This window comes from Pleurodeles waltl, chromosome 6 (assembly GCF_031143425.1).
Source record: "Pleurodeles waltl isolate 20211129_DDA chromosome 6, aPleWal1.hap1.20221129, whole genome shotgun sequence".
In the NCBI taxonomy this organism is placed as follows: Eukaryota; Metazoa; Chordata; class Amphibia; order Caudata; family Salamandridae; genus Pleurodeles; species Pleurodeles waltl.
The window spans coordinates 1,638,819,779-1,638,845,313 of NC_090445.1; the positions used below are offsets into that span (position 1 = coordinate 1,638,819,779).

Consider the following 25,535-nt stretch of genomic DNA (forward strand, 5'->3'; position numbering starts at 1 on the left):
ATGAGAAATACAATTACATTTTATTGTTATTATTTTAAGGACTACATTGCTAATATTACAATTGATAATCATAATTATTTTAAAATGATATTGAATTTGACCAGTCTGGTGGAAAATAGATTTATTTTTCCAAATATTATGATGAATTTGAATGCTATTTATCAAAAATATGAAAACCATTATTTTTTTCGGCTATGGTTGCTAATCCAATAATATCAGACAAAAGGCAAAGAGTGATGACTTGCTGCCACATATTTTCCATACCTTGCAAAACAATCATGTTAGAACCCATCCCCCAAGTAATACCTGTGGCCTAAATTTAGGGTCCTGGCTCATGGCGTACATTGAGCAGGCAACTACTGATGTTATCGGAGGACAGTAGAAGAATAGACACTGGTGAACTATTTGGAAACAATGTTTGTCACATGTTTCTGTAAAAGATTAATATATTTTGCATTATGTGAAACTTTCAAAGTTCAAGAGCAGTTGAAGTCTCCAAAGGGAAGGAATTTCTATTTGGTGGAGCATGCAGTTTGACAGTCAGTATTTTCTCTGCCAGGTTTTCCATCATGACGCATGTGCGCTGCTCTTACTCTCGCCTTTCCTAGAAGTATAAGGAACACAAAATACATTACATGTACTAGTGACTGATTTGCTGCAGGTCTGCCTCAGTCGCCAGCTGTGCTCTTTCAGAGCTAGAAGACCCCTAGGGAGAGTTGGCGGGGTTTACATGTCTGTGCACAAGTACCATAGGTGTGAGGTGATGGACTGCGGACAGAAGTTGGACCTTTTGTACTAGCTAATTATGCATGCTTTTATCTTTGAGCTAGGCTTAGGGACAGGGACAGCCTATATCACGTTTTGAGACAGCATTTATATTGGCTTCCATCATCAGCTTTCCTAGCTATGGTCTCTCTGATTTGTATAAAAAGCACATTATATTATTAATATTTTATGCAATGTAGTCATTCCATCGCCTTCTCAAATTTAGTGGTTATGCTCCTTACCTATTGTAAACAGGAAACAAGGCACCAGATTACACAAATGGCCCACAAGGTGCGGAAGGGATTCTTGCCTGCTTTTCCTGCTCGCTGTGCACTTCAATGAACATTTATATAGATCGTTGTTCAGCTTTATCTGTAATAAGCATTGACCAGGATCTCATTTTGCACCTGCACAATGTAAATGAAGTGTTCTGTCATTCATAAGGGGTTGTGGAACCATTGAAAATGAAGAAATGCCATTTGCTTTAAGCATGCACTATATTACAGGTACAAGTACAGAAGCAAAAAGGCTCTGTATGGGACACTAATTGTTGGCACACCAAACGTAACCTTTGTGGGGGGGGCACAGCGAACCCCGAGGGACCACCTCCAATGAGGTTGCAGTTACTGTCACCAGTTAATAGTAGGCCAAGCTGCGTCTGTACTGACAACATCCTCTAAGCTGGCATTTACTACTGCACTCTCTTCAGCGCATGTGCTAATTAAACCCCTCATTTCTACCCTGGCCATGGTGGCGGTCAGTCTGCCACCAATGTGTCAATCTAACTGCCATGCTACGACCGTGGCGGTTGCGCCATGGTCAGACCGCCTGCACCGCCACTTCTCCTCCACTGGAGGGGCTGGCAGTGCTGGCAGTGCTGGTGGTCCTAATCTGGGGATTATGACTCCCTTCTCCACCAGCGATTACAAGGCTGGCGGAGATAGGGTGCAGGGGTTATCAATTTGTATACTTTTAATTTTTGCTATTGTCTGCATTGGTGTCTCCCAGATTTTGTGCAAAAATGCTTGTTTGTGTTGACTACATTTTAGACTCCTTGCACTTGTTGTATATGCTGTTCTGGTGAATGTTTTTCCGTGATTATGTATTGCTCTTGGAAAATTCTATGTATAAACTACCTCTTTGGGAATAGTTTGATCAGTTCATGAAATGTGGAATCTTACCCTCTCATCTTGCCTATGTTATAATATATTTTCCCATGGAGGGATTGAGGTCCATGTCATTGTTAGACTCTTTTTATTCCAGAGCAATTTACAACTAGAGGTGGACTACTGCCACTATTGTTTGAAAATGTATATTTGATCAAATTAATTCAGCACGAAGTGTATAAAATTTACAATAACAAAAGCAAGTAATTACTTTTGTAATAACTGTTCCTGTCAAATCGGATGCCAGAATCAAAATATTTTCCCACACTGGCATATCTTGTCTTTGCACTTTATAATGTGTGATTTATTCAGAAAGAAGAAAATGAAAATAAATTCCATCATATCTGTGGCCTGACATTGTCACATTTGATGCATCTGCATGATTACAGCATAACTAGGTGGCCTATTTAAAGTATGTCGAAGTCTGCAACAAACTTCCAGTGATACATCCAGAGAAACAATGAAGTCGTAAAGCTGCTGAAACATTAAGCTAGTGCTCTAGTTACTTCACGGTCCCCTACAGAACCTTTGGTACCAAGTCTGAAGTGCCCAATATTTAGTATGACAGGGGCATACAAACGGGCCACATTGTTGGGCACCATGAACACAGAGGTGGAAGATGTTGCTCCAGAACTATTGTGTTATTTGGGGGTTTGTACTCCATGATCTCTTGGTGTTTGAAGCGTGGGTGGAAAAAAGGGGATCTTCAGTATGTACCTGAATATAAGAGAAAACAGCCAGGTCAAGGGAGTCTGGTATTTTGGACTGAGAGGCATATATTGCTGCTGCTGAAATATCTTCTTGAGCTGAAGATCTTCAGTAGGTGTAGCTGGTGTGATCTGAACGAGCTGGATGTAGACTATGTAGTGATTTGGTCACAAAAGTGTGATTTCCCATGTTAATCCCAAAAGGGCACTTTCTTATAGTACAAAAAAACTCATCAGAATTATACCAAATTTGGCAAAAAGTTAGGACTTTATGCAGAAAGTGTGCTTTTTGTGATTTGGTGTAAATCTGTTCAGATGTTGTCAAGAAATTGGCATTTAAAGCGGGGCCCTGGATGGGTATAAATGGGTTAACGCTTAGAAAACGTTAGGTATAGCTGGACAATTGGTTCTGAAAAGTGATTATTGATGTCACTTGATGTGATGTAATATAAGCAGTGCATGGTGTTGGCACAAGTTATACTTTGCCTAAAATATTATAACTTGTGAGCTTTTTGGTTTTAAAAAGTTTGTTTTTATCGTATGTTTACACCTAACTATGATGTCCACTGTAACCTTTGCTTAGTGAATTTCAGTGTTTTGATAAACTATCCCTTTTTTACTGTACCTAACTATAACATCATTTGATGTGTGTGTGTGTGTGTGTTTTGACTTAAATGGTGACTACCAAACTATTATGGAGGTAACAATATAGAGGAAGGTATGGACTTACTATACCTAGGTATGGAAGTACTATACCTAACTAGTAAATACATACTTCCCTATATATAATTACCGTCATGATATTTTGGTGGTCAACATTTAGGTCACTGTATTATTTTTGTGCATATCTATTTTTTTCTGCTAGTCTCTCTCTTAGTATACCTCCACAGATAGGTGCCAGTTCTTCCCACCTCATCACAATTCAGTTCTGCCTGCTGGCTCTGCAGCTCACTTGAACGCAGTGAGGGAAGGTGCCTGCTGCTTTCTGACTGCTTTGCTGCTGCCATGCCTGCACTGTCAGCCTTTCGCTGTAACAATGGTAGTGCCATACACTGTAACGATAGGAGACAGCAGTTGTGGGGTACTAGTGCATCATGTATGCAGCTGCAGATTTCTTTATTTCGCCTGTTGGGCTTCCCTAATACATAGCAGGAAACCTCTCTTCAAAACCCCTGACTTCTAAAAGAAATTTGGTTTGTCTATCAGTGAAGCATAAGCAACTCTTCTAGAATTAAAAACTGTGAAATCAAGCTTCATCTGAATGAATTTGCAAATCTCGTTTGAGGAAACAGTTTTATGTCAACATTGTGTTAGTAGTTTGACAACCTCTCTAGCAGAAAGCAATTAAAATATTTAAAGTTTTGTACATGTCAAGTTCACATTCTGATTTCTTTTAGCCACTGGAATGGAAGTCATTAGTCCAACCACATGTTCTTTTCTTGTACATTGTGTTTTGTTTTGGTCCAAGTCACAGATCCTTTGTCATTGTTAATACAACATTTAACACATAACGTTTACAGAATCTCTGATGCTGTAGACTTATAAGAAGCAGATGTAGGTTTTCCCAGGAAACTATCCATTTCTCATAGGGTGCAAGTGAAAACATTTCATACACCCCACTAATTACAGATGATGCGCCCTGCCCTGGGTTGTAGAAGTGCACTGGCTCGATACCTCTTTGTCCCCCCCCACCAACACTTCTCTCAGCTGAGATGCCCAGAGTGTAGATCACCTCACAGGAAGGATGTTTTTTGCAACATTGGCTCGCTTCATATTCAACTAGAACATCCACATGCAAATGAGTGAACGCCACCATTTCACTGTTCCAGCGGAAGGGTTCTGACAGTGCATTGGTTAATGCGGAGTGGGTTGCAAGTCCTCATAGGTAATTCCATATTGTTTGACCACTGCAAAATGTGACAGAGTTAAGTCAATATGCTGGCATTGTGCCCCTTTTAGTAGCCAGATAATTTATGTGGTAGGGTCCATTGTCCGTCATTTGCCTGCCAATGTGATTGACAATCTTTGCACCTCACACCTTACATTCCAAACCTTTGGTGAATACTTTTCTTCTAAACATTTCAACACTAATATTTTCCTTGCTGTTTTATCTTGCAGTCGATTTGGTACAAAGTGTGCCCGCTGTGGCCGACAGATCTACGCTAGCGACTGGGTGAGGAGAGCCCGGGGCAACGCCTACCATCTTGCCTGCTTTGCCTGCTTTTCCTGTAAACGACAGCTGTCCACTGGGGAAGAGTTCGGCCTCGTGGAAGAGAAGGTGCTCTGCAGGATTCACTACGACACGATGATCGAAAACCTCAGGCGAGCAGCTGAAAATGGTAGGCAGTCCCTTTTAAGACGTAATATTATGACTAACGTCTGTACTACTCCAATACAAGGGTTATCCACCTTGCTCTTCGCCCTTCAATGCATATGGAACTCTCACTAGGAAGGCTCCAATAAATGCTTTTGTATATTTCACAAGTAGAAGTGGTGTGGCAAAGTGTAACCCTAAACTGGCATTATATAATGCATTTTGCTCTGAGGACATTTAACTTATAACCATTCGTGTGGAGACCCTGCCCTTTTAGATAACAACGTCTGAGATACATGAATCCAGATTTTGCACAGATTGCCAATCAATACCAGTAGTGTCTCTAAAGAGTGGTCACTTGAGGTCTGTGCCCCAGCAGTTTTTTGTTCTGCCCCCACCACCACAGCTGCTATAACTCCTGCTGCATAGCAGAACAGTCAAATATGTACATTTTTGTGTCTATGCTATGCTAGGGTCCAAAAATGACTGTCTATGCTGTGTCTATGATGTGTTATGCACCTAAAACGTAAACAAGTAAAGTATAGGGGCCCAAAATATTATAGGAGTCTGCTTTTGGTACAGCCAAACGCTGGGGTGGAGAAACATAAAGCCTACCTACTTTTAATTCCAGCTCATGCCTGGTTCTTCCACCTCCCTGCACATCCTGGTCGTTTACCTCATACTTGTGGGATCCTTTTCATCCCTAGTTTCTCCCTTTGTTGCTGTTTTCATATCTTCACCTTTCCACTTCTTTTCCTTGTTCTAACTTTCTTTGTCTTGCTCTGAGACTAATGATGCAAAATAGTTCTAGGCACTCAAAGATGATTGTTGTTGCCTACCACCTGTAACCACCTGCACAAATTAAATACTACAAGCTGAGCAATTAGTTAAAGTTCACTTAGAAGAGTAGCAATTAGAGGTTCATTGAGTTATACTTAAAACACTTTTATTTGTCTTGCTGAAATCTAAAAAACAAATGCTGGTAGTTTCAAAATATAGTTATTTTTCATGAAAGTCCCATACAGACTATTTCTGTGTTGTGGTCTAAGGATACAGCATGTTAAATGATTATGCTACATGCAGGAGCAGCACTTCCGCTAAGGCGGAGGAGCGTCGCCCCACTGGATTGTAAGAACGGAAAAATAAAATGATAATAACATTAAATTATTATCATTTTAATTTTCCTGGGAGAAGGGGCGGAGCTGGGCTGGAGGTGGGGGGTCAGAGGAGTTTTATGTGCACTATAAAGTGCGCATGTATGTTTGGCCAGCCAAACAGACTTGCGCACTTTGCATGTTCTCTACCCGGCTGTAATGCACAGCCGAGTGGAGAACATGCCCAGGCTCCCACTACGTGTCTGAGTGGCAGAGCAGCCACTCAGACCAATCACGAGGTTGCTGTCATGCTGGTGACAGCAGCATCGTGATTGGCTGGGAGCCTGTGTGCACCCAGGAAGAGGACAAGGACAGAGGGGAGACTAACGCATCTTCCCCACAGATAAGCGTTTTTCCCCCATTTGTATTCCCCCAGCCAAAATGCCCCCGCCATCACCCCTCCCACCCCACCACCCCTGTTGAGTGGCAGCCGCCACTGGCTACATGTGGAGTTCTGCTGAATTATGCAAAAACCACAACATACAAATAATAAAAGACTATGTGCTGTTTTCTAACCTTGACTCGGAAGACATCTTTTTTGGTAGTTTGTTCAGGAAGTCAACAGTGAATGGAGCTGGTTGTCCTGCTCCAGCTTCCGGTTGATTGGTGACAATTTCATACAAAAAGTACAATACCCCTTTAAGACTGTGTTTAGTGTCAGCAATAGCATGGGTTTTGAATGGCTGTGATGGCCTCTGGACGAGGGGAAAGCTGTGGCATGGCTGGGGGGAGTATTGTGTCTTTTATGAGGAGGTAGGAGGCAGCTAGGCTGGGTGTCTGTTTGTTGCTTGTTTACAAGAACTTGTTTTTTCCAACGCAGTACATTCAGGCCATGAAACGTCAGTAGGAGCATAGATCCAGTTTACAGTCACCTTCCCAACACAAATGTGCATACCAGTGAGCCTGTCCCGGCATCTGCCTACTCACACCTTCAGAGAGTTCTCTGCTGCTGAGACTGTGCTCATCCCCTCTTTGCCACTGTATTAGATTCATTGTATACATACTTCATTGCGACATTATTGTGAAAATGTGTGTTTGAGGCATCACTGCTTAAAATGTGCTTGGAGAAGTTTCTACCTGATGGTCAATTTATCGTCTAAATGTTTGAAATGAGGGATTGAAAGTGTGCTAGAGAGACGATTACCTATGGTGTCAACAGGGGCCTAGCTTGGTCAGTATGATTGGGGAGGTGTTAGCTTCAGATTTCCTGACAATCACACTGGCACATGATGTTAAAATACATTATATAACAAGTAGGGCACACGAGGTGCTTAAGGGGTGAGGAAAGTGCATTGGTAGGTGAACTAAGTGAGAAAAAGTGCATTATTTAGTGAAATAACCACAATTTATGAAGTCTTTCCAAACAGGAGAGGGTGTGCATGCGTTTTTGTCTCTGTGTGGAAAAGTTCCTAGTGAACTCTGACAGACACCTCACCATATTCGACTAAAACACCTTCACCCAACTATTTATCACAAAATACATTTGTTGGGGGTTGTTACACCCCACACACCCCTGAAGCTACACCCCTGAGTGTCAAGGAGACCATGAGATCCCTTCTGCAAAGAGTAAGAACAGGGGTTTTGGTGCCTTTCTGTAGTTATCTAAGGGCAAAGCTCAGAGGTTCAGATAAAGGGTTGAGGGTCGAAAAAAGGGTTTGAAGGATGCACTGATTGTGTTCATTATTGTGACAGAAGGTGAAAAAAACATAAACTTGATTTCTTTTCAGTTTGATTTATTTTAGGTATAAGCCCATGAAACCTAAGCACACTACACATGGTAAAAAGATACATTTTAGAGTTAAAGGATACAAACACAAAATACAGCATTTAAAATAGAAACAACACATTTACAACGAGCTAAAATTAGAACATTTTCCTACAAGTCTGTCAATGGTTGATTGATTGACTATGCTTGTGTTTTAAGCCTTCATTACAGTGGAGGCTGGTGAGATTTGAAAGTGTTGGGGCGTAAAAGTCTGGGTACTACTTTTATGTAGTGAGTGAAGCGATCAAGCTCAGTGGACAAACGTGGGGTCCAGGGTGGGTCCTCCCCCCAAGACAAAATTGAAAAAATATTGACAAATGGTGCATTTGAAAGGAAATACATTTAGTGAGAAAGCAAGGTTTAAAGCAGAGGAAATGTATAGACTTGAAATATTAAACACATTAAACACTGCCCCATATCTTACTGCATTAATATGTTCACCCTTTACTTTAATGTGCGAATTGTACTCTGCAACAACTTCAGGCCCTTTAAAGTGTGTGCTTATCCAGTGTCTTGCACTGCATGCAGCATCAACTTTGGAAGAAAGTGCTCTAACCACGCATCAGGAAGCACCCACAGCTGCTGGCTGCAATCAGTCATACAGAAATATGTGCAGACAGGACTTTAAGTGGGATGAAAAAAGTGGGGGCGCTCTAAAAGGGAACATGCAAAATACATTTCTGTGATTCCCGTAATGTGCCACCAGGCCTACATTTTGGTTTCTCTCTGAGATGTTATTGCATCCAGAAATATAGCACAACTGACATACACATAAAACCTGTCAGTACTGTTGGCTTTGTCAATGGTTGTTAGCTGTTTAAGGTAAATTATTAACAACGATGATTACAACAACCTCCTCTCTTCTCTTCACCACCTTCCTTTCACTCTCTCCTGAATGCATTTCCTAGCATCTCACTCATTTTACCACCCCAGACATACACTGCACTCATTCACATTTAAACACTTGATTTCCTTTTGCCTTCTAAACATTTTGACCTCTGTGCACCCCCTTCACACACATTTACACTGAAATTCAGTTGTAGCTGGAATACATGACCATTGCTCTGTGTGATCTGCAGGAACACCAACCCACTGACAGGAACTTTGCTTTACCTACAGCCTCAGCACTAGCGCTCTCAATCAAAGCCCCTCATATACAGCGGGCACGAGTCAGTGTGCACTATGGAAGAGTAATACAATGCACAGAAACACAGCATGATGAAACTGCTAACTCTCTTGTGGAATGCAACATTAAGTAAAACTTGAGAAAAAGGAAGAACTAAATCGCTTTTTAACATTCATTGTTTGCATATCAGTTTGTGATTTTTGCATTAATGCTAAGGGTTTGAAAATAGGTACAGTTTTAAATCCATACAGAAGATAAGTGCCTTTACTGTAAGCATGTATTTCTCCCTTTGCACTTGACTCTGATATTTGGATCAATTTCACAAGGGAGCAAGAACTGTGCTAGTCTTCTGTATTGATTTTGTGAGGGAACAAATACAGCAGCTCCACTTCTAAAGGAGCCACAGTTGGCAGCCAGGGCCTGGGGTGTCACAGTGGGGGAGGTTAGTGTGACAAGGGGTCTCAGTACAATAAAAATAAGACAAGATTAGCAATATTACACTTACTATTACCAAAGCCAAGGCACTAAGTTACACATGGTTGCATCCACTCCTACTGCATGATGGATGGGGAAAGGGTGTGGTCCATGCCTGTGAATGAAAGGTGTCTGCCCTCATGCAGGGATTATGAATCTGATGCCCGAAACCATGATGCTAAAAGCGTCAGTGGCCTATAGTGAATACTGCCATAGACCCCCTTTAGAGCAGTCCGCCCTGCGTCATACATCACAGTGTAGAAAGTTGAGGCGGGTGGGAGAGGCAACCTAGGGCAGACAGACAGCCCTGACTTTGATGCATCGATTTGTTTAGCGTTACGATCACATCTCTGTAACAATTTGATCTATTTATTAATTTTTGCTGTAAATGTGTAGGAATTTTGGAGGGGCTCAGCCCCTCAGCCCTAAAAGAGAAACCGCCCCTTCTTCAATATCTGCAGTCATTTAAGCAAACAGTAGGTCCTTCTGTTGAGTCAGGATTACATATTGCTTTAAGCACCACCAATAGACTTGAATATTAGACTGGAATACATCTGCAACAACATTCAACAGATCACTGGATCCGTACAATTGGAGCACTCTCTGGAGATCTGCTATAAAATATTCTGAGTATGTTTCAACGAGCTGTGCATCAATATTTCATATGATAGGCAAGTCAATAAAAATGTCGATTGTTTCTTCGCTTTCTGTAAACAATTAACAAGTTTTTGAAGTATTGACAGAATCCTTTCACTGATGCCTGAGAGGTCAGTTGTAAAAATCTAAGCTTAAATATGATATATAAACATTAATAGCACCTGGGGCAAGCACATCAAGATATTCCCATTAGAAGGAATAAAATTAATTTCTAAATGCTCAGAAGCCTGGCTGGTGTATTTGGCAGACACAACCCACTGTTAATGAACAGTGTGGACCATGACATACTGCTGAAAAGGGTTGAATATGGGCTGGGGTGTACAGATTCACAATGTATCTCCTCCCACCTTTACAGCTGCAGCCAACGAAATAAAGTAATGAATGAATGAATCAATCAGAATAAGAGGGAGAGGGGTGCAAAGGAGAGATGAGACACGCAAAGAGCTGACGCTGGGACACGCAACGGAAGGACGGACTTGCAAGGGCTGATGGTAGCAGAATGCGTGAATGGGCGTGGCGTTGCTTTCGGAACTTGTAAAAATGAAACAGCCATAGCCACTGCCTTCTGCGATAAACCTCGCACCAAGCTTTGACACCCCTCCTGGGCCCTGACACCGCGGGGCACCCGAGCGCTGTGAAGCACATTTAAGTGCGAGACACGGCGGTACCTCCTTATACCGGCAGCCAGAGTTGCGGAGAGAGCTGCGGGGGAGATTTCTTCACAACAACAAACTCAAGTGGTTTGTCTGGTCCCTGCGGCCCCACTCAGAGTAATCTGTCAGCAGGTAACGGGCTCCATTGTTCAGCAGGTGGTTTACAGCAGTTTACAGCAGCTTCGATGTAGTGGGTCCAGTGCATAGAGATAGCACTTGGCTGAACACCACCCTCTCTTAATGAAAAGATAACGGAAGTCTACGGTACCCCTCCCTCTGAGGCCCTACAGATCCATTGTTGGCGACACAGACACTCAGACTAAAGATAAGTGAATACGCTCTCCAAAGGGGGGGTTGCGCTCATCAAAGGACTATTCGTGGAATAAGGGGGCGGGCCAAGCTCCCCTTTGCGGTTCACGCTCATCAAAGGACTATTTGGGTGGGCCCGTCCTTTGCCCGTCAGGGTCCGGGCTGGGCTGGTCTGTGCCATATCTGGGCTGAGCCACATCTCCTAAATTTTGTTTTTCGTGCTATTAGTGGTGCTGAGTGAGTCTCTTTCTTTCCTCTCAGTATGGGGAAGCGCAAGGTACGCTCCAGCCCCGACCCAGCCTCAATTAAGTCTAAATCTTCCAAATCTAACAGGGCAACGCAAATCCATCCCAATTGCGTTTCTAGAGAAATTGATAACCTAATTGAAGAAGTGGAATCTATTCTTAAGGAAAAAGAGGGTAATGCCCGTAAGAGACTGAAATCAGGATCTTTACTTCCGTTTTTAACAACTGGTCCTAACAATTCCTTCGATGCACAGACTTTGAAAATCTCAGCCCTTGTCCCTGCTTCCTCCAGCCTGATTTGCTTGGCTAATCCTTCGTCTTCGCCTGGTTCCTGTTCCAACTTGGATGTAACTTCTTCCGACCTCCTCCTCAATGGTATTCCTTGTGTGAATCGGTTTTCTGTTTTGGACCAACCAGATCTGGCGGGTGTCGAGCAGTCTTTGCCTCCAGTGGTTCCTAACCCTAACTGTGATCCTCCCAGCGAAGACGTTTTAACAATGATCTCTGGTTTGAAACGCGAAGTCGGGGAACTGCAGTGTTTATTGTTTGAAGTCTTAAAACTTCTTAAAAAACCTGATTTAACCTCTCAGTGCACTTTTCCCCCAGTGCCAGTACAAGTTCCTTGCTCTTTGGCCCCTGCTGATCTGCCAGTAGTTTTTCCACTCCTACGGGAAGCTGACAGGGGTCCCAGCCATAGACCTCATTACAGAAACCATTCGACCTTAGTTCCAGCTCCTCTTAACCATGACTACCCTAGGGCTCACTCTTTTCACGTGTCCAAATCAAATTGTATTGACATGTGCAATGTACCCCAACTTCCACCTCATATGAGGGAAGATACTTCCTCTCTTATTAACAAGGTGTCGTATTGGATTCGTCACACCAGGGGTTGTGGCTCTATTAACCATGCTGACATTGTTTCCGCTTCACACGTCCGAGGTTACCCTGGGGGGCGGGACACTATCAAACTCAATCTTGCCAGCCCCGCTTTAGTCAAGGGGCTCTTGCAGATGGAAGCACGCAATATACTAAGACCGGTCTCTCACATATTTTTTAGAGAAAGCTTGCCTGTTTTGGGTCATAAGAAATTATCCCCTTGTCCACCTAGGGCTATGCCAATTCCTTGTAATGCCCCTGTTTCTGTTGCCCCCCCCCCCCGGTTTGTTGCCTTTCCCCAGTGATGGGGCTGCTATGGTTTGCAACATCAAAGGTGTGAACATTCGAGACCCCGTTCGCCTAGGGGACACATCAGATGTGGATTGACTACGCCATCCTATCTCTGGCAAATATAGCGTTCCATACCAACAGGAAGTGTCACTTCCAAGATCTCGTCTTGTCATGGGTGATAATACCACAGGGGCCTTATCTTGTATCACTAATGTGACCTCCAATTTAGTTCTTGATGCTGTCTCGCCCAAGTCAGATTGTAGCATCACACCAGGGAAATTATTGTCTTGGAACGTGGCTGGCATTACGAACAAATTATTCGATCCAGAGTGGGGGTCTTATGTTGATTCTTTTTCTATATGCATGTTCCAGGAAACCTGGTCCAAGGACTGTGTGTATAGGCAAGGTTATTGCTGTTTTACTAAAAAGGCAATTCAGTCCACTAGGGGAAGGGCGATTGGGGGTCTATGCACTTGGGTCAAGTTGATTGAGGGGGGCAGGGTAAAGGAAATTGCTGTTGAATCTTGCGATATTCTAGCAATAGCAATTTGGCCAAGTTCAGGTGTTCCCGTGTTATGCATTAACATCTACAACAGACCAGGTCCCTCCAATCGCCAGTCTGACACTATCCATCTGCTGCACAACCTCCTATCTGAAATTCATTCTAAATATCATGTTATTATCGCAGGCGATTTTAATGCCCAAATTGAATTTGACTCCGCTTTCGCTGAATCTATCCAGGCCGAAGATGAAGTGTGGAATATTCCCCCGCTTTTAATTCAACCAGCATCACGTATTTCTCCCCCCAGGGCACTGCAGATAATAGATCTTGCAGTTACATAAGGCCTCTGCTTTGGAAATGGTCGATTTCCAAACAACAATCCTGCCAAACCTACCTTTTTTTAGAGGTTCTTATAGTAGTATCCTGGATTACGCCATCTTTGATCTACGAGTCTGGCATTCTATAATCAATATAGAGGTGGGATCCCGGTGTACTAGTGACCATGCCCCTCTCCAAATTGTATATAACGCAACTCTTTTTAAAGGGCACGCTCTACCTTATGCCTTGGATGCTTCCAAAGATCTGCTGGAACTATCCAGCAATAGGCGCGTGGTGAGTTGGTCTTCGTTTTTTAAATCGAACTTGCTTAATGACAAGTTTCGCGCCTTAGTTTCCTGCCACCAGCTCTTTGATGAATCTACTGTTTTTTCTCCCTTAGAAGTCATTTCTTCTCATGTGGCTCTTTTTGCAGATCTCAAGGAGCGTTTTTCTAAACCTCCTATAAATCACAAGAAATCGCCTGCATTTAATTGCAAATGGTTTGACAAGGATTGTCGGGAGGCTAAGAGCCTCTTGTCCAAAGCTTTAAAACTAAAGATCTGGGATGCCACTGTACAGGCGAGACGAAACTAAGTTTCTACGTGCAAGTTATCTAAACTTAAATACGAGGAATATTTATGGAAGTGTTTGGCGGAGGCGGCCAGTGCTCGCGATGCCAAATTATTTTGGTCTCTGGTTTCACGTAAAGATCCTGCCCTTTCTTCTATTCCTGAGTGTCACATTGATGCAGAAATCTGGCTCTCTCACTTTGGGGATCTGTATGGGTCTTGCCCGGATCTGGACAATACTCCTACTGACTTTTTATTGTGTTCTTCTGCGGTCCCGCCTTTTACATTAAAAGAAACAGAGCTGGCAATTTGTGCCCAAAAAATAGGGAAGGCTCCTGGTGCAGACGGTATCCCTTCGGATTTGTACAAATCGGACTTATCCATATGGACCCGGTACATCAATAGGGTATCAAATAGTGTTTTGTCAACTCTATCTTACCCGGACTCGTGGAAGGTGGCAATTATTGTCCCCATCCACAAAAAATGAGATAAGAGCTCCCCAGGGAACTATAGACCTATTAGTCTATTAGACAACTTGCAAAAAATATTTTCCTTCCAGCTCCTATCCAGATTAAAAAACTGGATAACGAAAAATCAGGTCTTAAGTCATCTCCAGGCTGGATTTAGGGACAAGGTCAGTACCATCGATCAGGTCTTCCAAATTAAAACCATCAAGTGGAAGATCGTAGCTGCAGATCGAGGCCACTTATTTGTGGCCTTTGTCGATCTGAAATCTGCGTTCGACCTTGTCCCGTGTGCCAAGCTCTGGGAGGTGCTGAGCATCACTGGAGTTCTGGGTTCTATGATCAACATTATTAAAGGTCTTTATTCCGATAATGATGCTAGAGTTCGTTGGGGTTCAGCTGGTAGTTTGTCTTCAGCTTTTTCTACAGTCCGTGGCGTGAGGCAGGGGTGTGTTCTTGCACCTACCTTATTTTTGTTGTTTATTAATGCATGTATTCCATACCTTTTAGATTCCCACGGTGATGCCCCAAGTTTGGGTGGGCAAAAGTTCCCTTGCCTTTTGTTTGCGGATGACACACTGCTACTCTCATGAACTGCTATGGGCCTTTCAAGATTGCTCTCTCGATTTACGGAGTTCTGCAAGGACCACGGGTTGGAAATCAACTCAGCAAAAACAAAATACATGGTCTTTGGGGACAATAGGCGCAAAATGAAGAGGCCGGTATACCTAGAAGGTGGTCCCCGGGAAAGAGTGGGCACCTTTGACTACTTGGGTATCAAATTGGAAGACTCGCATCTTTGGCATGCCCACCGCCAGAAATCTTTACTGTGCTTGAAGCAAAGGGCAGGTGGCATTGTGTCTTCTGCCCTCGAAATATACAAATCTCAAGCCAGAGGGGGGGGCCCTATACGGTGCTGAACTCTGGGGCCATTGCAATTTGGTGAACTTGGCAAGGGCAGAAAACCAATTCTTGAAAATGCTGCTAAAAGTCCCCTTCAGTACTCCATCTCTGCCCATCAGAATGGATCTAAACGTTTTTTCTATTTCGCAGATTGCTGCCTTAAGGCCCTTGCTATTCTGGATCCGGCTTTGGTTAACTGACGCCCTCTCTCCATTTCGTTGCGGGCTTCTTAACTCGGTGGGCCGTAACATTATTACTAAAACAAAATGGTGTGTTTATGTCAAACAGTCTCTAACTCACCTTGGTCTAGGGTCCTATTGGCTGGACCCATCTTCTATTCCTAAAAATGCTGTACAGGTACTGAAGGATGCTTTTTGGCTTAACGTTCAGACTATGCAATTTGCTAAGATTGTCCCACTGTCTATGTCTGACAGTTACCTATCAGCTAAATGTCATTATGAATTTGAGCCCTTCATGGACATTGCATTATCTCCATTTGCACGAGCTCTTTTTGTCAGACTTAGAGTAGGGTCTCTCCCTTTATGCACTTTAAAGCACAAATGGCCTAGTTCTACCAATATATCCAAGTTTTGCCCGTTGGGTTGTAAAAGTGAAGAGTCTGTTTCACATGTTTTTTTCTATTGTCATGCATATCACAAACAAAGAGCCTTTTGGATCACTCCGCTTTGTAAATCTATAGGTGTTAGGTCTTATCTCCATGCTGAGAGAATTTTAACATCTGATTCATCTGTCCAGGTAGTTTTACCAGTGGTAAAATTTCTCGAAGCAATATGGCGTTTTAGATCAGCTATTTTAAAGAATAAGATTGGGTAGTTAACTTTTAGATTTATTTATGTATATTTATTGATTCCTGATGATTGATTTTAACATCCTTGCTTTTAGCATAAAGATATTGTCTTATCATACTATTGAGTATTTATGGACCCTGGGAATTGGTCCCTTGTTGAGGGGCCCCCTTTTTTTTTGTCAAGAGACTCGCTTTTTGATATTCTGTTTGGATCTTAATCTTTTTTTTACTTTTAATTTTAATTTTTTTATTTTATATGTATTTTTAGTGTTCCTTAATTTCAAATGTTACTGTTTGTACTGTACTTTTATGGTATGTTTCTACTTACCGAAATAAAGTTGAATGATGATGATGATGAATGAATCAATCAATCAATCCATGAATACATGTATAATGTGCACATATGACTTGAAGCTTCATGCCCCTAATATGGAAAATCTTACAAAAAAAGCAAATGTGGGAATTAACAGGCAAAGTGGCTCCTAATGCCTGTCTGAATGATTTGCGAGTACAAATTAAATACAGAATGTGCATTTCAATGGTAGGGGACCAGGATGGAAGAGGCTGTCTCTTCTGCACTGTGGAAAATCCTAGGACATTAATGGTGGAAGGTACTAGAATTCCTTTAAATGTTGGCAAGATTGTAGTTCTTTAGCTTGGAAGGTTTTCAGGACAGGAAATGACTCCTTAGCAAGAAAACTATACATGGACATGTTAAGTGTTCTCTGTGGACGTTTGTGCCAAACAGCACAATCTCACAACAGGAACTACGATATGCTAAAGAACTGGAAGTTATAGATTCCTGTCCTTGTGCACAGGGAGTTTTGGAACAATAGTGCTGGGCACAGTTGCTGTCTTAACAGGGGAATTGATATTCAAAGAGCCTGAATGACCTAGGTTATTGTGTATATGAGAAGGTCAAACCCAAACAAAGAGGTTGTGGATCAGTGTGGAGAAAACCGGCGAACCAATGTGCTGAAAATATGGAAGACCTCCAGCAGTTATAGGTCAACTCCTACAATTGTTTCAAGAGAACTGTGAATCCTTTGGGATCTACCCAGAGGACAAACATTTATTTGTCCAACTAATCTAAAGACTTTCAAGTTACTACTTCTGCTTGTGCTTGTGTATCTGGCCCACCTCTAACTCTACCAGCCTCTGTGAACACCCTTGGTTACATATACTGAGTGAACATGTGATTGAAGTATTGGTTGAATTGTTTAATTTCGAACAGCTAGCCTTTTGTTTATGTTTAATGGAATTTGAAGAAGTTATCCATTTTTTATATTTGGCGTTGGACACTAAGATCTTTATTTTTAACTGTATTGTTCTTTGTTGTTTTGTAGTATACAATGCCATGTACATTTTCTTTAAGACACTGTCTTGCTGTTTGATGCAAATTACCAAAAGTGAGCCAATGATTTCCTTTCATGAAACCAGCTGACCTCTCTAGAATCCACTGTCTGGACAGTGTACGACACAGCTGTCATAATGACTTTGGCTTCTCTCTGAAAGCTTGTCAGTGATTTTTCCCAGATATACTAAATACCTAACATTCTTTTAGTTCTGTGTAGTTGTAGCCTACAGGAAAACAATGTTCCATTCAATGACCTGCTACTGATTTTAATACGAGTTTACATCAGGAAAAAAGTAGTAAGGAAAGGGCATTTTAAAAGGAAAATTGTCTTTTTTAGTACACTTCTCTGATTGATTTCTAAAGAGATTTGTCGACCTGTTGGATGAAACTTTTCGCAATAGACTATAAGAGCTACACTTAACGGAGGTCAGTTCTGGGGTGAACTATTTGTTTATGTACTATGCACATGCCTTTATTATCCTGAGAGAAGATGTTTTGGAGGAAGTCGCTCTGTATTTCTTCATGCACTATAACAAGGCCACTGGTGTTCTGACTTATATCTGATTTTTGAATTGTGTGAGCATGGTAGTGTCGTAGTTTGGACTCTTGCTCTAGGCAAGACTCCTGGTTTGAGGATGACAGTACTTATGTTTGTAGGCGACTATGCCTATCATACAACAAGTCGCAACTGTAGTCCCAACCCTTCCGGCTCACTAGCAGTACCTCACCAAAAACCTAAACAGTTAAAGGTGATTTGTGGCAGCCTTTACGCATGGACTCAGAAGTATGACATCTCAGGGAGTGTCGTGGTTAAACTGAGATTACCCCTTTCTCACAGATATGTCATGTCTCAATCAAACACAGACAATAACGAAGATGCAGTAATGTTTCAATAGTTTTTATTTAATACAATCTGCAAACTGCATGGGCTGCAATAATTAGGATAGTGAACAGTGCAAGAAATAGAATTGTAAAGACAAGGGTCATTATTAGAAAGACCCCCACCATCTTGCAATAGCATGAAAAGACAACAAGTGTGTGATATGTCCTAATACCCTACCATAATAGGCCTGACCTTCTACCTAGAGGAGAGCTGGGTATGTTAAACCTAATCTGCCAATACCATGTCCCTTGTGACCTTGGAATGTGGTCTCGTGCTCAGACTTCGGAAGAACATGAAGTCCAGGTCAGCATCAAGGCGACATGCAGCATCGATAGCAGCGATGGTATCTGGTCTGAATCCCTCTGATTGCCTGTCTAAAGTGTGATGTATTTATACAGGTCTACTTGGACCCCTGACATAGGTTGTTCCAAAACAATAGATAAGACAGCATGCTTGGGACGGTAATTTCTAATGTGAGCACCTACAGCTTGTTTGTCTTTGTCGCAGGAGTTGACGCCTTAGCACGGTGACACTGATAACATAAATCTAAACAAAATGGCCTAACTATAAACAAGGCAGCCATCTTAGAAGAATTAATTTAATAAAATGGTCTAAGACAGAGCAAGCTAAGTAGGTTAAAAGTCACTAGGTGACGGGGGAACGGGGGAACGAGTCTGCAAGCCAAAGGCTAGACTAACTCCTGTTATCCCATTAAAACAAACTAGGATTCACTACAGTAGTGTGCACTAACAAAATCACTATTGCCTTTAACATAATGCCGTTTTATACTCTGTACTTTGAAAGATGACTTCAATGTGATGTGTACAGTGACAACGATATTGTGAGTTTTATTGATGTCTCTCACTGATGGCACCCGAGATCCCTTATCACCGTTTTACAAGACCGCTCAACAGGTGCTCTTCTCTGTAACTCACTGAAAACAAAATCACAACTTCAGCATCACACCCCATGCCAAATGCCAATTGACAATTGTAATTCAAAAATGTAATTCATTAAAATGTGCTTGTTCCCTTGTATTCCAGTCAAGACAAAGATCAAATTCCCAATGAGCTTAAAACCCTGTGGCACAGCTCACCCATGGCTTGCCATGCACAGGCCACATCATGCAAGCACTCTGCATAGGCTCAAAATCAAGCAAAGGATTGATTTAGCAAGCATTCTCTGGTCAAGAAACACACTGCCTCACAAATCTGCTATCATCCTATAAGCTGCTAGGAGTCATTACATCTGAAACTCCAAAAAATACCTGAAAGCTGTTCTCGTCTGAGAGTTCATATGTTTCAATTAAAATTAACTTTCTCCTTGTCCCTCAAGTCAGTGCTAAAATCAACAGTTCTTTTTGGACACAGATCAACCTTCCTTTCTCCTCTGTAACCCGTACCCTTCCATTGCACAGTACTCTGGGGCAGCTCCTTTACTACGTAAGTACTATTTCAAAGCAATGCATACACTTTTAAAATATTTAATAAAAAATCTGATACACCAAGAAAATAGTTATGTTTGCAATGATCAACCTATTCAAAAAGTTACTCTGGAAAAGCATTGACAACAAAAGAAATACCATACACTCTCTCATCAACTGACAAAAAAGCTATAGTTTGCAAATCAGATATGCTGTCTGGTCATTGGCATGAGAAGCTATTCAGGAAACATGAATACAAACCTGCAGTGTACATTCCTTACTATTAATTTCCCATACCTGGAGATCATCGTAGGGACTGAGGCGCATCCTAGTAATATATTTAATCCGTATCACGGAATGATTTAGACTTTAGATTTACTGGTGACAAGAATGAAATGTAAGGTGAATCCTAGAAAAGGTAACAGCATAAAGGAATGGCCTGACTGCAAAGAGGCTACAGAAAAGCTTTTGAAAAAATTCAACAGATCAAGTACATTTGATTTGGCCTTATCTTCAGGATCACCCCAGATTTTTGCATTTCTATGTCTTCCTTTGCTGAACTTTAGTAACTTTTAGGACTGTGCGCGTTTTCACTGCAAACTAATGGTAAAGTGCTTGTGCTCTCGCCCAAAAAAACTTAGTGAAATCGGCCTACTCCTTTAATTTAGTTGTAAAGTCCTAGTATATGGTACAAACTGTACCAAGGGCCTGTAAATTCAATGCTCCTAGTCATGAGTGTCAACTGACTAAAATGCCAGGAGGAGTGGAAGTGACATCATATACACTTTGACCTCAGTTATATCACAGGAAATGACATCATATGACCCCCTGACCCTGATCTTTTTTTCAGGAAGGCATGTCACATGACCTTATGTCACAACAACTGAGGATTTGCGTAGGATAGTATCACAAAGTAATGCAAGTTGCACTGCTTTGCATTGTTTTGTAGCAAGGGGGCATTCCATGGATGGTGCATGAGGGTTCCCATGCAACCACGCTTGGGTTTTTACACAGATCCTTATCTACCAACATTCATAGAGAGGAATCTGCACAAAACGTATGCCTCCTCGATGCAGGCATAACGTTTTTCATTTCTTTTTTTTTCAACTTGCATGTGGGCTGTATTGTACAGCACACGTACAAAGTGGGAAATGCCTTAAAGCACAGTTTTAGTACTGAAAAGGAGCCCTTCTAGTATAATAAACTATGCTTCAGAGAATACACACATCTTGCACTCTGGCACAAGGGTATGTTTGTTGGTGCATGGCTGCCAAAAGTGCACTGCGAAAGAACAAATATGCCCCTTTTGAAGCAAGGCAGAACAGTAACTTTGGTGCAGTGTTGTTATGCGTCACAAATAGTAAATCTGGGCCTCAGTTTCACACAGTCTCAATCACTATCTGTTACTTGACTCTCATTCACTTTTACTCATACACACAAGTTTACACATTTTCTCACACATACACATGCTCTCTCGCAGTTAAACATGCTCTCACCCAGAAGCATGCATACAACATACATTTAAAACCATTTTTACTTATCACAGCAGCCACCATTGGTCCTAAGTGTGTTCCATTCTTAGGTTGAGCGTAAGCGTACAACCTCTTGTATACGTTTAAGTATACTTCTTCTGTGGGATTAAAGCCATTTCATTTGTTTGTTTCAGTTTCATTTAAAAATCCTTGCTTGCTAGTGGTCAGTCATGCCTCTTTGTCCCTCCTTTTTCGCTTTGGGAGCAGGGACTAACTACTGGATAATTACTCTTTGTCGTGTTTCTCTGTTCTTTGGGGGACTTTTTTTTCTGCTCGTGTTCTGCGAAGCTTCTATTTTCATTTGCAGAGCATTTTTGCTTTCAGTTTAGCTTTGCTGCAATACTGTTTCAGGAAACAGGGCTGTAAATCAGGCTGTTATCTTGGTCACATGTGCTAAACATTCAAACACCAAGATCTTAAAACAAATGCCCTCATCACTGCTTGTTTTTGTAGGCATTTTTCATTTGTTCAGGACAGCAGCACAAGGTACGTCACTTGTGGCATGTACATGGAAGGTGGATTAAAAAGCAAAGGATCCCTGCCCCTACATAAACATCGAAGAGGGATGGAAAACTAAAGGAGCTTTCCAATGGTATGACTGTTAATTCAGGGGCCGTGCCAATGTTGGCATGCACATAACTCCATATAGTGCGGAAATAAGTAGGAATGCTATTTCTTTCCAACAAATAGTGCTTTATTTTAACACTACCAATACTGTGCTGTTTAGCATTTGTGTTCTTCACTGTTCTTCATTTTCATGGGATCTTGTGCATGTGACATGTCTGACAATTCCTAACAAAACTGTAGCAGGTTCTGCCTCTGTTTTCATCTTCCATGGGATCACCCACACGTAACATGGCTGACGTTTTTCAATAGAACGAAGATGGATTCTGCCTTGTGTAACTGTTCTTTTCTGCATGCTCTAGAATTTGCAGTGCTTCTGCTCACTGTTACCCAGAAGACCTTACAGACTATATTCTATTTTGCATTGGTCATGTCCATGCTCCGCCAGTTTTGGTTACTCTCCCGGGGCAAATCGTGTGTTCCACGACTTACTTTGTCCAGGTATGTTTGGCTTCAGTGTTGTCCTTGGCTGGTCATTGGCTGCTCTGTTGGTGCACTCCAAGGAGAACGACAATAAGCTAGTGGACACTTCCCTGTTTGTATCTGTACAGTTGAAGCCCAGGCAGAGCTTGGAGGGTGACATTGGGGCTGAGCTGATCGGCATCTTGGACAGAGGTGAGTAGGTGGTAATCCTGCAGCCATCCCATCTGCACTGTACATTCGTTTCCAAACAGATCAATGATTTGTATGTTAGTTACTTAACAAGAGGGTCTGAGGCTTGATGGGTGACTTTTGTGGGATTCCTTTATTAATAAGTGGATGTCACTGAGTGTTATGCAGCAAATGTTGTTGCTACAAAAGCTATTTATTAACCAGCATGGCCTGTGTTTCCATATCAAAGCCATCCAAAATATTGTGAAAACAGACAAAATTCAATACATATTTCTTTTTTGACTCTGGACATACAAAAGCAGGTATTGGAGGAAATTACTTCAAAAGTAACTCAGAGCTTTCCAAACTATTTTTAATAATTTATTAAATGAGGAAGAGCTAGGATAATGATGTCAAAAGAATAAAGAGGAGGTTATGTAAAATATATTCAAATACCCACTCTTGACTCTTCCAGGTTCTTTAAACATAGACAACTGGCCATAACTTTTCATGGGAGGTGAGAACTCTAGCAGCCTGATAGATAGTTTCTATTTTATTTCGGTTTTACATCATGTCTAATAAGGAATTCTGAAAACCAAAAGCACTACTCGATACAAAACATTATCTGCGTGTTACATCCCAGGTACAGTCAGTCAGCAGAAATAGTAAACTCAAGTTTCCCTGAAATTACAGAAGGATAAACATAAGAATGGGGGCAGAAGAGGACAAGCAAGCATGGAAAACACAATTGAACATAGCAATAAATAGTATTAAAGTTTTATAAGTCCTACTTTATTTATAGAAGAGTGGAGAGACTTTAAAATTTCAACTACTATTTAAAATCTCTACAGCTCCTAGAAAACATTCAAAATGGTGGTTCTTTTCGATGAGTATTAGAGGAAAAGAAAACTGCAATTCTCAAACATTTAATAAACTGAGTCAATCTTTCTATTTTTCGAGTCAATAATGAGAGTTATAGTTTGATTTTAAGGCTTTTTTATTAATCATTAAAAATCTTTTTAGTCTTTATTTAGTCAATACAGAACATAGCATAAAGTATGTCCCATAAACCTGATCCCTATTCTAGTTCTCGTATAAGTCAGGAAAGTATCAGTTACTTGACTAATTATACTTGTAAAGAGTTCTCTCAATAAGCAGTGGTAATTCCTCATTGTTAGTCCTCTAGGAAGTGCTGCTAGCTGCTTCTCTGGTCCCGTTGGTAATTCCTCATTCTAACTCCTCTAGGTAATGCTGCATGCTGCTTCTCTGGTCGCGTAGGTAATTCCTCAATCTAAGGGCCAGATGTATCAAGCTCCCGGTTTGCATTTCTTAAATAGCGCTTTTTAAGAAATCTCTATTTGAGAAATGCAAAATGGGATGTATGAAAATTGCGATTCAGTAATAGCGATTTCTTAAAAATCGCAATCGCTATTAGCGAATCGCAATTAGGGAATGGGACTCCATTCATCCCTAAGGGCCTGTAGGCACATAGGTGCGAATGGTTTTGCATTTCCGAATTTGCAATTCCCTGTTAGGAATTTGAAAATTAGGTAATGCAAATCCCAGGGTGCTGGGGCCCTAAGGCCCCCTTTGATGTATCTCAAAACAACATTTGTGGACTTATTTAAAGTAATACGTGCTAACTTTAGTTTGGTACCAGATAGAGACATGCTGTTTACTTTCAAATAAATTGTAATTTTAAATCCTTTTTAATGATTGGGTCATATTTTGAGTTACTGTCCTGTACCAACTGTGCCTTTCTATCAGTGTTCTGCGTCACATGAATGTGAATGAGTCCCTGTAGTGGATGGTATATTCTTTCCAGACATGGGAACAAAGAAGGCCTGGATGTGATGGGAGTGGGTGTTCCTGGCTGGATGGCTGAGGTGGAGAAGAACCCATCCCAGATTCCACTTCAAAGGTCCCTGCCTGCAGCATACACCGAAGAACCTTGCCCTTGTCCCTCTAGACAGTTTGGTGCCAACACAAGGGAAAAAGAAGAACAGTGCAGAACCAGTTTTGGATGGGTGTCAGGGAATTACCCCACACAAATGCTAGCACCAGGTGTTGGAGTGGAACCTTCAGAACCTTTCATCAGAAGACTCTCAGAACTGTAGAAGATTAAGACTGCCCTGCTGCCTGAGGAAAAGGGACTGCCCTGATGACTGAAGGAGAACTGAATCTGCTTGCCTTGAGTCCAGTCTACACAGAGTGACCACAAGGGTCAGTTGGTTGACCTCCTGTGTAAGCTACAGGGGCAAAACTAGCTTCAAGAGGCCTACCTGATACTGCCCAACTGACTAGTACCAACTGGACGTACCTGACCTGCTGCAACCCTGCTGTTGGCATCTGCTGGAGTGAGTCCTGATCCCCAAGAAGTGATCCTCAGGTCCTGGAATCAGTGAGAACTCCTCCTGAAGGAAATGTAAAGATGCAAAAGTTGTGCGCTCCTCCTGACCTCAAAGTAACCTCTTCGCACTGAGAATTGACTGCCCGCGACGAACACCAACGTGAAGCTTCAGTGGGACAAGCTGTTCACAGGGACAGTAACCATCCACGACGACCGGCACTCCATGCTAGAGCAATGACCGTCCATGATGCTCAACCTGCTCCTCGAGCCAACAGACTCTTTTCACGTCACCTGCCAACATGAACCGCACCCTTTGCACTAGACTTGAGAAAGTAACTCTTCAGTGGGACTAATCTGGTCTGCATATCAGATCCACGCTCCATCGCAGTCGGCCTGAACTTATGATTAAACCCCAGTCTAGAGTGACCAGATAGCCATGAGTGGCACTTTGTACTTTTGGGCACTATTTTCACCTAGAACTTTAAAAACTCATATCTCTGGTTTTACTGATTGGGTTTTTGTCATTTTGGTGTGATCGTATGTATTAAAAATTACTCTATTGCCCTAAAGTGGTTTGGAATCTTTTATGTATTGTGCTTTCACTTTAATACTGTTTGAGTGTTGCGTAAATACTTTACACATTGCCTCTTGGTTAAGTCTGACTGTTTTTCTGCCAAGCTACAGAGTGGTAAGCACTGGTTAATTTAGT

The 25,535-nt window shown here is 41.8% G+C and overlaps 1 protein-coding gene across 3 annotated transcripts in view; it reads left to right on the top strand.

The window, feature by feature from the left end:
• LHX6 (LIM homeobox 6) overlaps positions 1 to 25,535 on the top strand; it is a 324,148-nt gene that overhangs the window by 199,292 nt on the left and 99,321 nt on the right. For all 3 annotated transcript variants that reach the window (XM_069241534.1, XM_069241535.1, XM_069241536.1), the window contains one exon: positions 4,757 to 4,977. In XM_069241534.1, the coding sequence (XP_069097635.1) occupies positions 4,757 to 4,977 (221 nt within the window). The remainder of the gene's footprint in view (positions 1 to 4,756; positions 4,978 to 25,535) is intronic.